This window comes from Dryobates pubescens, chromosome 23, assembly GCF_014839835.1.
Source record: "Dryobates pubescens isolate bDryPub1 chromosome 23, bDryPub1.pri, whole genome shotgun sequence".
NCBI classification, from domain to species: Eukaryota; Metazoa; Chordata; class Aves; order Piciformes; family Picidae; genus Dryobates; species Dryobates pubescens.
In genome coordinates this window covers 16,592,929-16,607,335 of record NC_071634.1, presented here as the reverse complement: position 1 = coordinate 16,607,335, position 14,407 = coordinate 16,592,929, and the positions used below count along the sequence as shown (strand labels likewise).

Genomic DNA, 14,407 nt, shown 5'->3' with positions numbered 1-14,407 from the left:
GCTCATCGCAGCGTTCATCTGCCTGTAGTGACTGCACTGCCACCTAAACAAATTGCTGAAATGAAGTATATATGCTCTTGCCAACGCTGACATGATAATAAAATCAATGTTTCTGAATATGACATTATGCTTCTAATCTGAGACACATTAGTAGCAAGTGTTCCTGTTATTAATTTATATTTGGCCTTTGGATGATGCCAGATTTAACAGTCCAAGTCCTAAAACTGTCCTCATCTGACACGCTGATATTTACTGTTTGCCTCTACATCTGTAACAGGTGCACCTGCATTGCTAGCAAACGTTTGACTGTCTGCCTACCCTTACTCGATATGAGAGTTGCTCTGTAACTATAGCTTTAGTTTGATAGTAACATTTAGGAGGATAAAGCAGTCACTAAACACAAAAGGCTAATTACTGCACGTTACTTCACCCCAACAGACTTTTTTTTCTCTTAGTTCAGGCGCAAACAATAAATTAGCTTAACTGCACTGATGATAATGAATCATTATAATTAAGTATAATTCTCCATTAACCTTTTGGATTTTTTTTTTGCCTTTGAAGGTAAATTAAAAAAAAGAAAAAGAAAAAGAAAAAGGAAGGAAAAAAAAAAAAGACAGACTGGACTTGTGCCATATTAATTACATTAATGAAAAAATAATCTGCATTTCATTTTTAACAAGTTTTTCAAGCAGCCAAGGGGATGAACCCAAGGGAAGAAAGAGAGACTTGACAGCATGTGTGTCATGTGGATTCTCTCTATCAATCTTTGGAACCTTACTGTACATCACCTTCATTAAGCTGTGAAGCATTGGGGACGCTGATCAGCTACAGTGATGCAGGCCTTTATTAAGCAACACGCCGTCCTGTCATTATGTGAGTGAGAATATAATACATTTCACTGACAACAAACATTCCTGATTCAAAAAATGCAAGCTTCCTCCAGTGCCTGCCACCTGCAGTATTTTAGATCAGTGAAGGTGATCCCCTGAGCCAGAGAAGCACACAGATGCTACTGTATTGCTATAGGAAGTGCAACGCAGGAGCTCGTTGGTAAAATCCTACCCAGAGTTAATCCATCCACCACACAATTAATATGAAGATCAAACCTTCTTTAAACTCCTTTTCTTTTCTCCACACTATGAAAAAGTCATTGACATAAGTTATCTATTCTGTTACTAGCTTGAAATTACCGCAGGAACTCCAGTGATTAAAATAAATCTTCAGTATTTCCATATAAGCTGGTTCCTCAATCAGCTCCTAGCAGCATTAGGAATAATACATGATGGAAAAACGAAGCTACGGCAGCTGAGACCCATGCTACAAAGCCAGACAACAACCCACAGGATACTCCAGCTACTCAGAAACAATTAGGACTTTGGAGCCAGCAAGTCATCCACTTACAGCCTTGACTCATAATAGCTACAGGACATATGAATTATCCATATCTATTCCACTTTACCAAGAAATCAAAACAAGATAAGAGCAATTACAATATGCAAACAGAAATCAGTGGACACAATGGCAAGCTGTGAGTATTTAGAACACGACAGAAAAACTTGAGAATCCGCACGCATGCTCCATCAGATAGGAGAAATATACTGGAGAACACGGGAACGTTTTTACTTTAGATGGGTATCTCTCGGTGGCAAGAACATCTCACTTAAAAAACATTGCCTGTAACCTGCTTTTTCCCTCCCCCATTGCCCAAGGGGAGCATTTTAAGCACTTATTCCAAGCTTGCAGCCAGAGGGTTAGTTCCTTTGAGGAGGTCTGTATTTGGGATTCCTCTCCATGGGGTCCAAGGAAAGTTTGCCTCGCTTCGCAAGTTGCCCGAACTTTCAGGTAATGCTCCATTTTGCTGAATGCAAACATGCAGAAATCCTCAAACCTCACTTTATACTCCAGAGATTACCAGGGAGCTGCTTGCCCTTTTTTTATTATTTTTTTTTTATTCCCTTTATGAATTGTAGCCAGCAGAAGCTGTGGATTTGATGTATTGCCATCTATTTTTACACAAGCAGCAGCGGCGGCAGCAGTGGCAGCAGCAGCAGTTCACACAGTCCTGCATAAACTCTATTCTCATGGTTCATCCTGTTGTCTCTGCTGTGCAGTGGGATTTAACCATTTGTTGGACCGACTGCGAACCCTGCTCTACAGGACATTAGCTACAGCGTCATTATTCCAACACCACAAGAAGCAGGGAAACGTCTCCTTCCAGAAACCTCTTTTAAAAGCATCTAAAGCCAAACAACAGGGTATTCATTCTTGTGTGTGTGTTTGAATTCTGCAGCTGACAAAAAAGGAAAAAGCCTTCCATAGAGCACAGTGAAACAAGCAATTAAAATATGAAGCCCTTGGTTAATGTCAACTTTTTCCCCTCCTTTTTTTCCTTCTTTTTTTCTTTTTGCAAAATAATCTTTATCTTATTCTAAATAAACATGGCATTTTTCCAACCAGGCCACTAAACGCCACTGGAAAGACTTCAGACACCGATTCATATCAATATCTTAGAGCATAAATATTGCATATGACAGGAAAGCGAGCCAGAGGCACATGAAAATAGTTTCCAACTGCAGGAGATACTGATGACAGGAGCTCAGCTTTGATTTGCTCAAGGCATCGCAGAGTAACCTTAAAATAGCAAACTTACTGGAGTTAAGATAAGATTCGGACTTGTTTGCAAAGTAGGCTGCCTCGGCCGCCCTGCCGGCCCCCCGACGAGCCCCCCGGCCCCGCACAGCGCCCGCGCCCCACGCGTCACCCACGCCGTGCGCCCCTCACCTCGAAATCACTCCATAGAGAGTCCTGGTTGCACATGTCCCACGCCATCCAGCTGCGAGCGACGGCAGGAAAGCTGGCAAACTACAGTCCAGAGGCAGGCAGGCAGCAGACACTCATGCAGGCAACGAGACCCTCTCTGAGAGTGAACCGAAGGCACCTGTCTTACTACTGTTCCCCGTCACATGACAAAGCTATTAAAAAGTAGGCTGGGCTGTCACTCACCCAGCCTTCTGGTGCCGCCGCTCCAGCCCGTGACGTCACCCAGGGGCAGACCCAGCCTCAAGTGAAGTAAATCTTTGCAAAACCCGCTCAGACCTCGCCGGCCGCGGCTCCACGCTGCGATTCAAAGCACATTTCCACGCCACACCCCTGAAACTCCGCTCCGGCCACAGAATGCCTCCCCGCCCTCCCCATCTCTTTACATTTCTTGGCTTGCTTTCCCCACCAATCCACCTCCACCCCCCCCACCCCCAAGAAAACAACAGGCAGAGCTCTGCTTATTATAAAGAAAAAGTGAAGTAACTCCAAGCCGAGCTACAGCCTGCCTGCTCCCAGCAGCCCGAGCCCAACCTTGCAGCACCCGCAGCAGCTCCCCGGCGCTGCTTCTTTCGGAGGGGCTGTCCCAGAGTTCGGCAAAAGTTACACCACCGGCCCACTTCCCCCCCCCCCCCTTTCCCCCTTTCCAGTCAGGGATTTTGGTTAGGTTAATGGTTTCTCGTCGGTAATTGCAACTCAAGTTAGTTTTTCCACACCAAACGCATCAGCAAACAGCACCCACCCCCCCTGCCTCCCCACCACCAGGCATTTCTGTGGAACGGGGTAAGCAGCTATAAAAAACATTCATACAGTTATCTCACCTGCTACACGGAGGGAGCCTGATCCTGTTCCCAGCCAGATAACAGTATTTCTCAGCTGCTCTTTAATCACTTCTCTGTCTCCCTGGCTATTCCCTCTGGAAGCCAGGGCTGTTACAAGCAACTGCCACAGTCCTGCCCATAACTACTCAGACCCCTGCTTGCTTTTTCTCCTACAAGCACCACTGCCTCAGGCTGCATTTCTGTATAAACACCATGCACCAACCCCTCTGACCTGGACTCGGCATTTTCTCATTGAAAAAAAAAAAACCAACCAACCAACCAACCAACAACCTCTTGTGTGAAAACCTGGACACGCCGTCAAACCCTTTCCCAGACAACAGGGGCTGCTGCAGGTGCAACCGGTTTATGATGTCCCTTTGCTCTGTATACACAACAAACTCCAGGTACCCAACCGAACTGCAAAACACTGCTCACAACGGGGAAAAAAACAACCCACAAATAAAGGTCTTGTTTAACTATCCCCACCTGCCTGCTTAATTGTCTTAAGTTGCAGGGTTTTTAATTAGCTGGGTGCAAAAAAGTCTCCTGAAATGAAGCGCTGGCTCTGTCCTGCTGGGCTACCACTCAAAGTCACAAAACCATAATTGATCATCCTACTTGTCATGAAATATTCATTTTCATTGTTATTTGCAAACTTGAGTATTCTAAAGGCTAAATGAATTCAATTATTATACAAGAGTATGGTGATTTTGTTGAGAGAAAAAATAAATACAAAGAAGTACAATTCTTGAAACAGCCTTTTTCCCCCACGCACATTGGAAACTTCAGAAATGGCAGGGGGTCTCAGATACATTCTCAGCTTGTTTGTGTTCCCTTGTAATTCATTATTGCCAGTCCTGATAAAATGAACAGTTTTCCCGGCTTGTGCTTAAGTTGCAAATCACATCACCCTGTCATATTTTCACCGTGCACAGATGACAAAAATGGCATTGTTTTTACTTTACTTAATTAAAAAATAAAATGAAATAAACCCAACACACGGCAAAATGCTGAAGGACTACAGAAAGCCTTTCCTAGGAATGATTAAATTAATGCTATTGCTTTGCTCTCATAACTAAAACAACCTCATTTCCTTCCCAATTATATGCCGATTTAATGATAAAACTGCAGTAAATTATTAAGATCTGGGGCAAAGGTGAGTACCTCTACCCCCTGAACAGTCAGCTGTGAAATAATGCCGGGCATCCGCCTGCCTGGAGTGGAGTTGGTTCTTATTAATTATTATCTGTGGATCCATGGCTGGTGGAATATTCTCCTTCAATACCTACTTATAATTGTGTTCATTGACTGTGCCGAATCCATCATCTGGTTTTTTTGAAGTTTCATTCACACCTTTTATAGAAATGTATTTACACTGGAACATTTCATATTGCTGTTTGGGATATTTTGACCTGCTCATGTTGTTTCTATTTTCTACATTTCCACTTCACTGCTTTCCCTTCAAATTAGCAACTTGACTGATAAATATAAACTGTGGCCTTAGTGGTGCTCTCACCATGCAAGCTTTAGAGATTGGAGAACTTTCTTAGTGTACTGTAGACAGTGCAAGCACTAGGTAATAACAGGAGCCCTCCGGAGCTCTTCTATGACCCTGTCCACGTCACAGCTTGAGCTTTGCCAGTTTCAGCATTACCTGGAAGGGATGCCAAGCACAATTCCAACTACCAAAGACTGCAAGGTTTCAACAAGGGTTCCCCATTGCTTGGGAAGATTTTATTTCATGTTTTTCATAAATCCAAGTGTCTACCCCCAGCCACAGTAAACATTTACTCACTAGGATCTTTTTTTTGTGTTGTAATGTGATCTTTTCAGCATACTGCCCGTGAGAGGAGAAAAGCAAGGCAGGCAGTTGTTGCAGTAGTGGTGTAGTTTGGAAATGGCACAGCCTCTGCACTTGGAAATGAAGTCTGTGAAACCTAGCCAGCACCTAAGCTGCTCTCCTCAAAGGAAACCTTGTCTTCTGAGCATTCCCTAGAAGCTTTAGCAGTGCTCTCCCCTCGTGTTTTGACAACAAGGAAGAATTGCACAAACATCTTTCCTGGGGCAATACCTGAACACATACACGTTATTTGGTTCCATAACAAACCCATACAAAGAAAACCCTCTTTCAGCTGGTAAACGGCTGTGGGTCTGCTTGGCCCAGTCTGCCCTGTTGAAATACCCAGCCTCAGACCACCCCCCCAATCACTGCATTTGCCCTGTTTCCAGGTTACTCTCTACCCACTCTCAGCAATTCCCAAATCTTGTCTTTTTTTCTTCAAGGGCCATAATTCAAGAAAGTTCTGGCAAGCCTTCCAACAGCATTTGGGCATGAATTCCCAAATCCTGATATATTTTTTAACAGAACTTGAAGGTAAGGCTGCCTGCAATGACAAGGAAGACAATGCAAAGACCAAAGTCTTCAAGCCCTCTGTCCTTAATTTTTTTCTTGGATTCAGCATTCATTTTATTTCTTCCTTCTCTTCTCCCACTCACATTTTCCAGATATGATCATGTTTTTCAGTCCCTGTAATTTAGATTTCTCAAAGAAGCTACTCATTTTGGAGCCCTCAGGATTTTGAAATCCAAAACTTAGTCCCTTCATCACAGCACTGAGGAACAAAGAATTTAATTCCTGGCCCTTAAGACTATGTTACTTGCTGATTTTCAGCACTCTGCTACTTTTCCAGTGGAGTAAGGACAACCAAACTTGTGTATAAAACTAGTGCTGGAGTTTCAGCAAGCTGAGGTTTGCAAACCAGTTCACCAAGGTTCTCACACCAGTTCAACCCCCTTCTGCACTACCCTCCACGAGTGAATGGATTTACAGCAGCAAATCAGCCAATGCTGTATATAAAAGAGCAAACTGCACTCCAAAGGTGTGTTAGTGTGAATGGTGTTCTATATAAAGTATATGTACCCTATTAATTTTTTATTAGAAATATTCCTTCTGTGCATCTTTACTCTCATTTTTTTGCACAGTCCTGTATTTGTTGTATTTGTTTTCCAGTTTGTTCTCTCTGTTCTGCTATTTGTTTGCTGATCTCCCTTTTTTCCCTTCTCAGTTTCTTTTCATTATTTATCCAGTTCATCCTACCCAGAATCCACCCTCAATAGCACAAGCCAACTCCTCAAACTTCTGGGTTCACTGGTGCAGCAATTAAACAATGCAATAAAACAGTATGTCCTCTCCCATTTTACTAGGGCAGTTGGGAGATGAAAATCTTGTGTGGTTTGTTGTGGGGTTTTTTTAACACAGGAAAACCATGATGGGTTCTCTGTACCAGCTCCCTGAAAAACTCAACAGATCTGGGCCAAGTTAATTCCTGGCCCAGCTATGGGCCACAGGCTGCTGTCTGAGGAGCTGACATTACTGACACCAGGCTGAGTTTTGCCACATCTGCCTCTGCAGACTGAGGCCTCAAATAAACAGCACTGAATGCCAGGGGAAATCACTTGCTTGTTCACATGCAAATGGACCTGACTGTGAATATTCACTATGAGTGCAGATTAGCTGATTATCAATGTTAACAGGGCTCGCAGACACTCAACTCTTTGTAACTCCTCCTAGTGAAACCTTCCAGGAGCGTCTAAGTGAGGCAAGAGCACAGGCACCCATTACAAGAAATCTTCCTCATTTTACTTGTGTCTCCCTGAACATCTCCCTCTATTTCACTTACTCATTTTTAAATCAAGTAAAGCAAAGCCTCACCAGCTGATTACATAAAAAACACACTGTCACTTGTTTTCCCCCAACATTTGGAGCATATGTTCTCCAGGACCCACATTTGTGATGATTTGCAGGAAAATCCAGCTTGTCAGGCCTGTTAAAAGCAGCATAAACAATGTCTTTCACTTGGGTGTTACTGTTTTGGAGAGAGACTAATCTGTAAAAGAGTATCTACATTTAAATTTATTGCCCCTATATGTTTGAGAAATGGAGCCCTGTAAACACATCAGTTTCCTGGAGAGGCTTTGGGCTGTTTGAGCACAGACGCCCAGACAAGCCAAGGAGACAGATTCCTGTTTTGCACCTTGCACGTTGGCAGAGCAAGCAGGACCACAGCAAGATCAGCCCGTTACAGATCTTCATCACCTCTCTTTTAATCACTTCACTGCTGATACTTCCTTGAAACAGAAGAAATCATAAAATCCCCCACCGACTCCCTGCATTGAAGTCCCTGGGAAGAGACCAAAACCTGCAACCTGCTCATGTCCAATAGTATCACACTCAAGGAACTGGCTTCTGGCATTGCTGTTCAGTGGCTGGGTGCAATGCCCCCACATCCAGAAGCTGTGCCCCTCTTCTCCCCCTCCCAGCCTGTCTGGGATGCTCATACCCCTTATGGAGACAGACAATTGCCATCTTCATCCATAAAAGGCAGAACCTGGGTCTGCCTGCAGTCTCTGCAGGGCCCTGAAAACCCCACCCAGATCCTTTTATTTACTCGTATTACCATCCACCTTGCACCACCCTCCCTGAAGCACCTGTGGGGTCCCATTCATCATCAATACCACCAATCTAGTTTATACTGACTTTTTCTGAGATGGATCTGAAAAAGATGACCCCAGGAACAACCACCATGGATTCAATATCTTAGGGTACAGAAAAGATTCCCTGATGCAACCGTACAGATTTAGTGGGAGCTGAGGCTGTTCCAAAGTCACTATCATTCACTAGGGCTGGCACCCAGCTGGCACACTGCACTTGGGACTTGCTGCTTTGCCAGCTGGCCATTTAGTCACAGAACCAGAACCTCTATGATCAGAGGGAAGCTGTGGTGTCCGGACTGCCACAGCAGCACAAGAGAGCACAGTCTCTGCCAGATCCATGCCAAAGCTTGTGGTGGCTGCTGGTGGAAGGCAAAAAAGCCTGTATTTCCATACCAGTATTTCCATACCATAGCCTCTCTGCTCTCTAAAATGGCTGGGAAGGCGATTGCAGTGGAGCACACACAGGTCTGCAGCGCAGCACTGGAGAGAACAGCAACCTCTGAATACTCTGAAATCAAATCTTGTTTTACACAAAACCGCTATGGTAAAGTCGATGTGAATGAAGCACCTTTGAGTGAAGGAACAGAGGGAAAGGCAGTGGACAGCTTTAGTGCCTCCTAGCAATTTTTTTTAATAAACTAGAGATGACAGACAGCCTTACCAACACATCTCTCATCTTCAAATAAGACTTTCTTCAGACAGAGCTCAGTGGAACTGAGTCAGCCTTTTTTTCTTGGGCCTAGCTCTTGGCATTTTTCATATTAAAACAAAGTATAATGTGGAAGTAATTCTGAAGTGTAGTCATCTGATGGGATTTTAGCAAGAGAGGCTACAGATTTGCTCAGCTACTATTTTAGGCAAACAAAAGAAAATGAAGATATCACACATAAGAACTGGAGCTGTTGTGTGGTGGTGTTTGCTTATGAACCAGTTGTAGGGTTATGCCTAGCTGCAGAGGAGGGCAAGCTGCTGTGGAGCCTGCTGTCAGTGGGCAGCAGAGCTTCACATGTGCAGCAGCCAGCACTCGCTGCTTGGCCTCTGACTGTCACAAAACTCAGCAAATGTCCCCTTCCCCAGATGAACACAGCACCCCATTTTCCCCAGTCAGCCAAGGGACAGGCCGTGAGGAGATGGGGTCACGTCCCCACAACAGCCAACATAGTCTCACACAGACAAAGCTCCTGAAGTATCAGCTTCCCCTGACCTCTTAACTAGCAGCTCCTGCCAGCCAAAATTGAGCCCTGAAGTTATTTTTAGCAGAACCCTTCATGAATTGCAGTTAACTTGCAATATGCAAACTAGTGACTAGTGCTAGAGGAATCCCTATGGGTTTTGTGGTTCCACTCTCTGCTCAAAAGTCCAATTATTCATTTTTCTTGGAGCTGCAATATTAATCTAAAAAAGTTGCACAAATGGCAAGAGATGTCATCCTCCCTCCATCCCCAATTCAGATAACTGAAATAAAGGAAGATAAGCATTTAGCCCAGGGGTTATTAGCTGTACAAAGTGCAGCTGTAAACCTTTGGAGGCTGACCCTCCTCCAGCGATGCTTTTGACAAGAAATTTGTCAGTACTTCCACCTTTGACTCAGGGCCAAACAAAGTAGTACAGAGATGGAATGGGAGAGCTCCTAACTATGGAGTGGTTTGGACTGAGTTACTGTTTTATTTTAATTTTATTTTATTCTATCCAAATTACTTGCCTTCATACCTGTAAAAGAGGGGTTAAAGTGACTGGAAGGGGTGACTGCTCTAAATCCTTTGGAAGAGAATGGGAATTTTAAAATGGATTTAGGCAGGCTTTGAATCAGACCTTATCACAGAAAATGGGACCAAGACAGTCCAAAGCAGAATCTCCTCCACACACATTTCCACCTGTGTTTTATTTTCATACTACTCAGACTTGCCCAGCTTTCCCCTGTGAATGGAACAGGGATGAAGTGCTGAAACCCCACCAGCTATCACCATTTTAGCTATCTTGGTTCCTGAAAAATGTAGTATTTGCCAAAGATTCTTTGCCCTGGGGCACTGGTTAGTCTCATAATTATTTTATAAGTGGGTACCAGTGAAGATTCATACCTCCACCCCAAAAGAGCTACAACTACTTTCATTACTTCGTGCCAAACAACAGGTAAGACAAGCTTGCTACTTTCATATTTGTCCCTAATGGAGCTCTACCATCATAAAATTTCACAACAATCTGACACAATAAAACATTATTTGCTGTCTTTGCACTGTTGAACCTCACATGCAGAACAGGAAGCCAGGGCAATGCATTTAACCAAAAGCATTGAAAGGACTGTGTAGGATGGACACTTTACCAGAGCGCACCCTTCCCTTTCGCCCACTGCAGGCTCCCCCTTCCTTTCTGGGGAACAAAAGGCCGAGTAAAAATAAGAAACTGTCAGGATGGAAGTTTATTTTAATTTATGTTGCAAGTTGCTATGCAGAAAAAGCCTCTGAAAAAAACAACCAAACAACAAACCAACACCAAAGAGCACTTCATCATAATATTATTACCAATTTATTAAACCGAGATTGCCCAGACTGGAGAAATGAGTGTGACACATCCCCAGGGGTTTCCTGGAGGTAGACCTCCAGCTGTTTCATTCTCACATGCACTCCTGTTTACAAAGACACAGCAAAATATTTGCACTTCGGCTCACTGCAACACAATTTTACATTGTTTGCAGGTTTCCTTTAAGGCAGGGTAGGAGCCTGCCGAGCGGGCTGGGGACGCACGCTTCTGGGAGACACAGGGCTACCATCTTCCAGGGAGAGTGGGGGGAACGCACGGCGGCTGTTAATTTATATCCTGGACAACGCTATAAATCGAAGCATTGCTGACAATTCCTGCCCAGTAAACATGCTCAATTTCATCTCCCGTAAAAAGGCAAGCAGGCACTAAATAGCAACACATTTTGATTTTCATTTAGCCACTTTAATGATAGGTGATGTTAGCGGAAAAGATCATTTATCTTCAGATTTATTTCACACCAGATAAAAGGCCTTGCCAATTTTTTAAAATTCATTTACACAAGTGAATAAATCTTCCCCAAACAATAAGTGGGAAAGTCATATTTCTTTAACTTTGCTGAAATCTGAAACTGCTGATCTTGGAGTGAAATAGACAGCACCGGCATTTTAATCAAGAGCATAAAGACTCCTCTTCTAAATAAGAGGCGCAGCTTTCCTTCGGGGGGAGAAAAAAAATATCTCCCAGTCGGGGAACAGCCTTTTTAATGCCCTTTGTCCAAAATCTCTGACAGATCAGGAGAGACACTTGCAGTTTTTATATCACCTTCATTTTCAGATCAGTCCCAATGTGAAGGCTACCTAAAAATAGACCGGACCTAACCTTTCAAATATCTGTACTGCTGCATACCAGAAAGGCAAGCTTTCAGTGCCTCTCATGGCTTCCAGAGCCTTGTGCTGTGCCTGTCCTCTCCTCTAGCACATTATCCCATGTTGCATATCGCGCCCGGGCACGAGACGAGCTGCAAGTCGCAATGTGCAGCGCCTTGCAGTATGTGATAGGTGTTCATTCCGGACATGCAGCAAGATCATCAAAACCAGCCTTCCCTTTTGGCTGCTTGAGTTTGTCTCAAAAAGGACACCAGCAACACCCAACCTAGAAAGTGGGGATGTGAGAATGAAGCTGTGCCAGCTGACCTAAGCAGCTCTGTTCAGCAAACGTGAGCTGACGCGTTTGCAGCATACCACTCTTAAAAACCTGAAAGGGCACAATAAGCTCTTTTGTCTTCTTCTCTGCTACAGCGCTTGCAGACACACTTCTACCCATTTAAAGATGAGACTTTCCAACGGTGCACTGAACTCTGAGTGACTGGTGTAGAATTACAAGACAGCAGAACACGCAGCAACTATTTCTTTGCATTGCACTTTATAAATCGTGATTCTGCTTGGCCTTAACAGTATAGGTCAAATTCATCCCGAGCACAATCCCAGCAACTTCAGGTCAGTGGTACCTGGAAAATCAATAACATTTAAGGTGATGAAGTTATAACAAGGGTGATTTTGACCCAGGCTGTACAAATACTTACTTTTATTGTATGTATTCTTCACTGGGTATTATGCTTCAGTGAATATATTTTCCTGTTCTCTGCTGCTAAACACTCTGCTTAGCAGGTCCTGAAGCCAAACTAGGAGCTGGAACAGGAGAAATCTGTCCTAACCCAGGTTGTGGGGCTGCCCTGGAGGCTTTGAGTGACTGACTTCTGCTTACATGAAATAGAAAATCACCCTTGTACCAGTTGTTAGAGAGCTACTCCTAGCAGGAACGAGCTCGAAAGGACCAGCTTTGCTTTGTTTACTGTCATGCTCAGCTCCGACAGAGCCAGAAGTTTATCAAGGCACTTCACTCTGTCAAAAAATGAACAAAATAACTTCCACTGATCAAACAATCAAACAAAGCAGCAACAGACTAAGTGAGTTCTTTCAATGGATTTTGGATGGGGAATGTCTTACCTGCTGACAGGGAGGGAAGAACAGCAAACAAAGGCATAGGAATAAAAACTATTCAATAAAATATCGATTTCATTATCACCACCTATTCAACTTCATTTTCTTGGCATCCATATCCCTAATGCGGGTTTGTGATAGATCGTACAATCACTTTTTAATTAAGCCCTACTGTGCTTTGTATTAAGAACAAGGCAGTAGACATTATGGCACAATGTATCTAGCGCAATATTTAATGCTTATCCTTTTCATTTTGGTATTTAAAAGTTGTTCTCTTAGGAGGAGGTATCAGTATTTAACAACATTCTTGACAGCAAGTGAAAAAAAAAACCCAATCAAAAAGCTTCATACTTAATCTAACCATGTCAAAGCTGAAACTCCTTAAAATAATGGCTTTCTGACTGTATGATATTTCCATTGCCTTATTTTATTGTTACCCAGCTTTCCACATCTTAGAATGCAAAACTTGTTCCCTCTTGCACATACTGAGGAGACAGAAAGTGGCACAAGGACAGGAAGCTGAAATTTGACCGACGCAGTTGAATGGCACACGACAAGGTGCCATCACGTTTTAAGAGATATTGAAGCAGAAGCTGTAGAAGGTGGGAAACTTCTTGGTACCTTCTTTGGGGTTTAGGTGTGCATTGGTACATTGCAGCTCTGCTGCTTGTGATGGGGCAGATCCTGTAGAAGAAAAGCAACTCTTCCAGTAGAGTACTGGCACTTTTCAGAGGGCAACATTCACTTTAATTACTAAAATGTGCCCACCTGCTCCTTCCAAGGAAGAAAAGACTGTTGTTGCATATATAATGTGGTTTTAGTTTTTAATGCCAGAAATAAATTGGTAAACATAGTTACATTATGGTATACTGTTTTTTATTCTGTACCCATAGAAACCAAATTAATCTCAAGGCACTGCTGGCATTAATTCAATCTGAAGCTCATACTTTGGATTTCACATAGGTGCCTTCATCCTATTCTTCTTCTCAACTAATAAAATGTTAATATATGGCAATGTATTTATTTCTGGTTCAGTTCAAGTTGAGGAGTGCAGTACTTTGCAGAAACCTAATTAATATCAATCATATATTACAACACTGTGGTTTGGTATACAAAAAAAAAAAAAGTGGTGCTAGTACATGAGGATGAAACAGATGAGCCAGGAATTCATTTCTGTCTCTAATTTCATTTCTGTCTCTAGGATAGGTATGATCTGTTTTTTCCTTACCCTTCAATCACCATTAGGAAAAAAATAATCTGTAACATATGGCAAATAACTACACTAAATATATCACAGATCCTAAAAAAAAATAAATGAGAGGACTGAGATTTGGGAGCATGAGATGTTGATAGCTCCCTCTGTACCACTGTAACTTGGGTACACACTTGCAAGAAGCTGGAACAGCTCAGGAATTGCACTTGAGTGGCTCAAGAGGCATAGGCAGCTCAACAGCTGTTGTGTAGCCATCCTACACCAGACCATGGCCAAAAGAAATGTGGTTCTTTCCTCAGGGCTTAATTTGGACAGCCTGAGACTCCAAGCACACTACAAACCCAAAGTCTTAAAATTTCCTCTGCTCCCCATAGTTAGAGAGGTTTTGCAGCAAGGTTCAGTGGCAGTTCACCTTTCTCGACGCCTTTCTTTCCCTTCTATTCCTAGAAGCACTGGTGTCCCCAAGTATTTTGGTGCTTTCAAAATGTCCACCTATGAGAAATTATTGCGCTGAACAATGCTCAGTCTGATCCAACCACTGCCAGGGCAACAGGGACAGGATCTGTCACCCCTATTCACTACAT

The 14,407-nt window shown here is 43.2% G+C and overlaps 1 protein-coding gene across 3 annotated transcripts in view; it reads right to left on the bottom strand.

The window, feature by feature from the left end:
* The window catches only part of PPARGC1A (PPARG coactivator 1 alpha), a 341,886-nt gene that overhangs the window by 56,606 nt on the left and 270,873 nt on the right, over positions 1-14,407 (bottom strand). Inside the window, exons 2-3 of one of the 3 annotated variants that reach the window (XM_054172284.1) lie at positions 3,004-3,117; positions 2,782-2,917 (exon numbers count right to left, since the gene is read on the bottom strand). The exons of 1 other annotated variant lie outside the window; for it this stretch is intronic. In XM_054172284.1, the coding sequence (XP_054028259.1) occupies positions 2,782-2,829 (48 nt within the window). In that variant the 5' untranslated portion in view covers positions 2,830-2,917; positions 3,004-3,117. Of the gene's footprint in view, positions 1-2,781; positions 2,958-3,003; positions 3,118-14,407 lie in introns of those variants that run through there. One more of the 3 variants, XM_009904915.2, reaches the window with a different exon arrangement.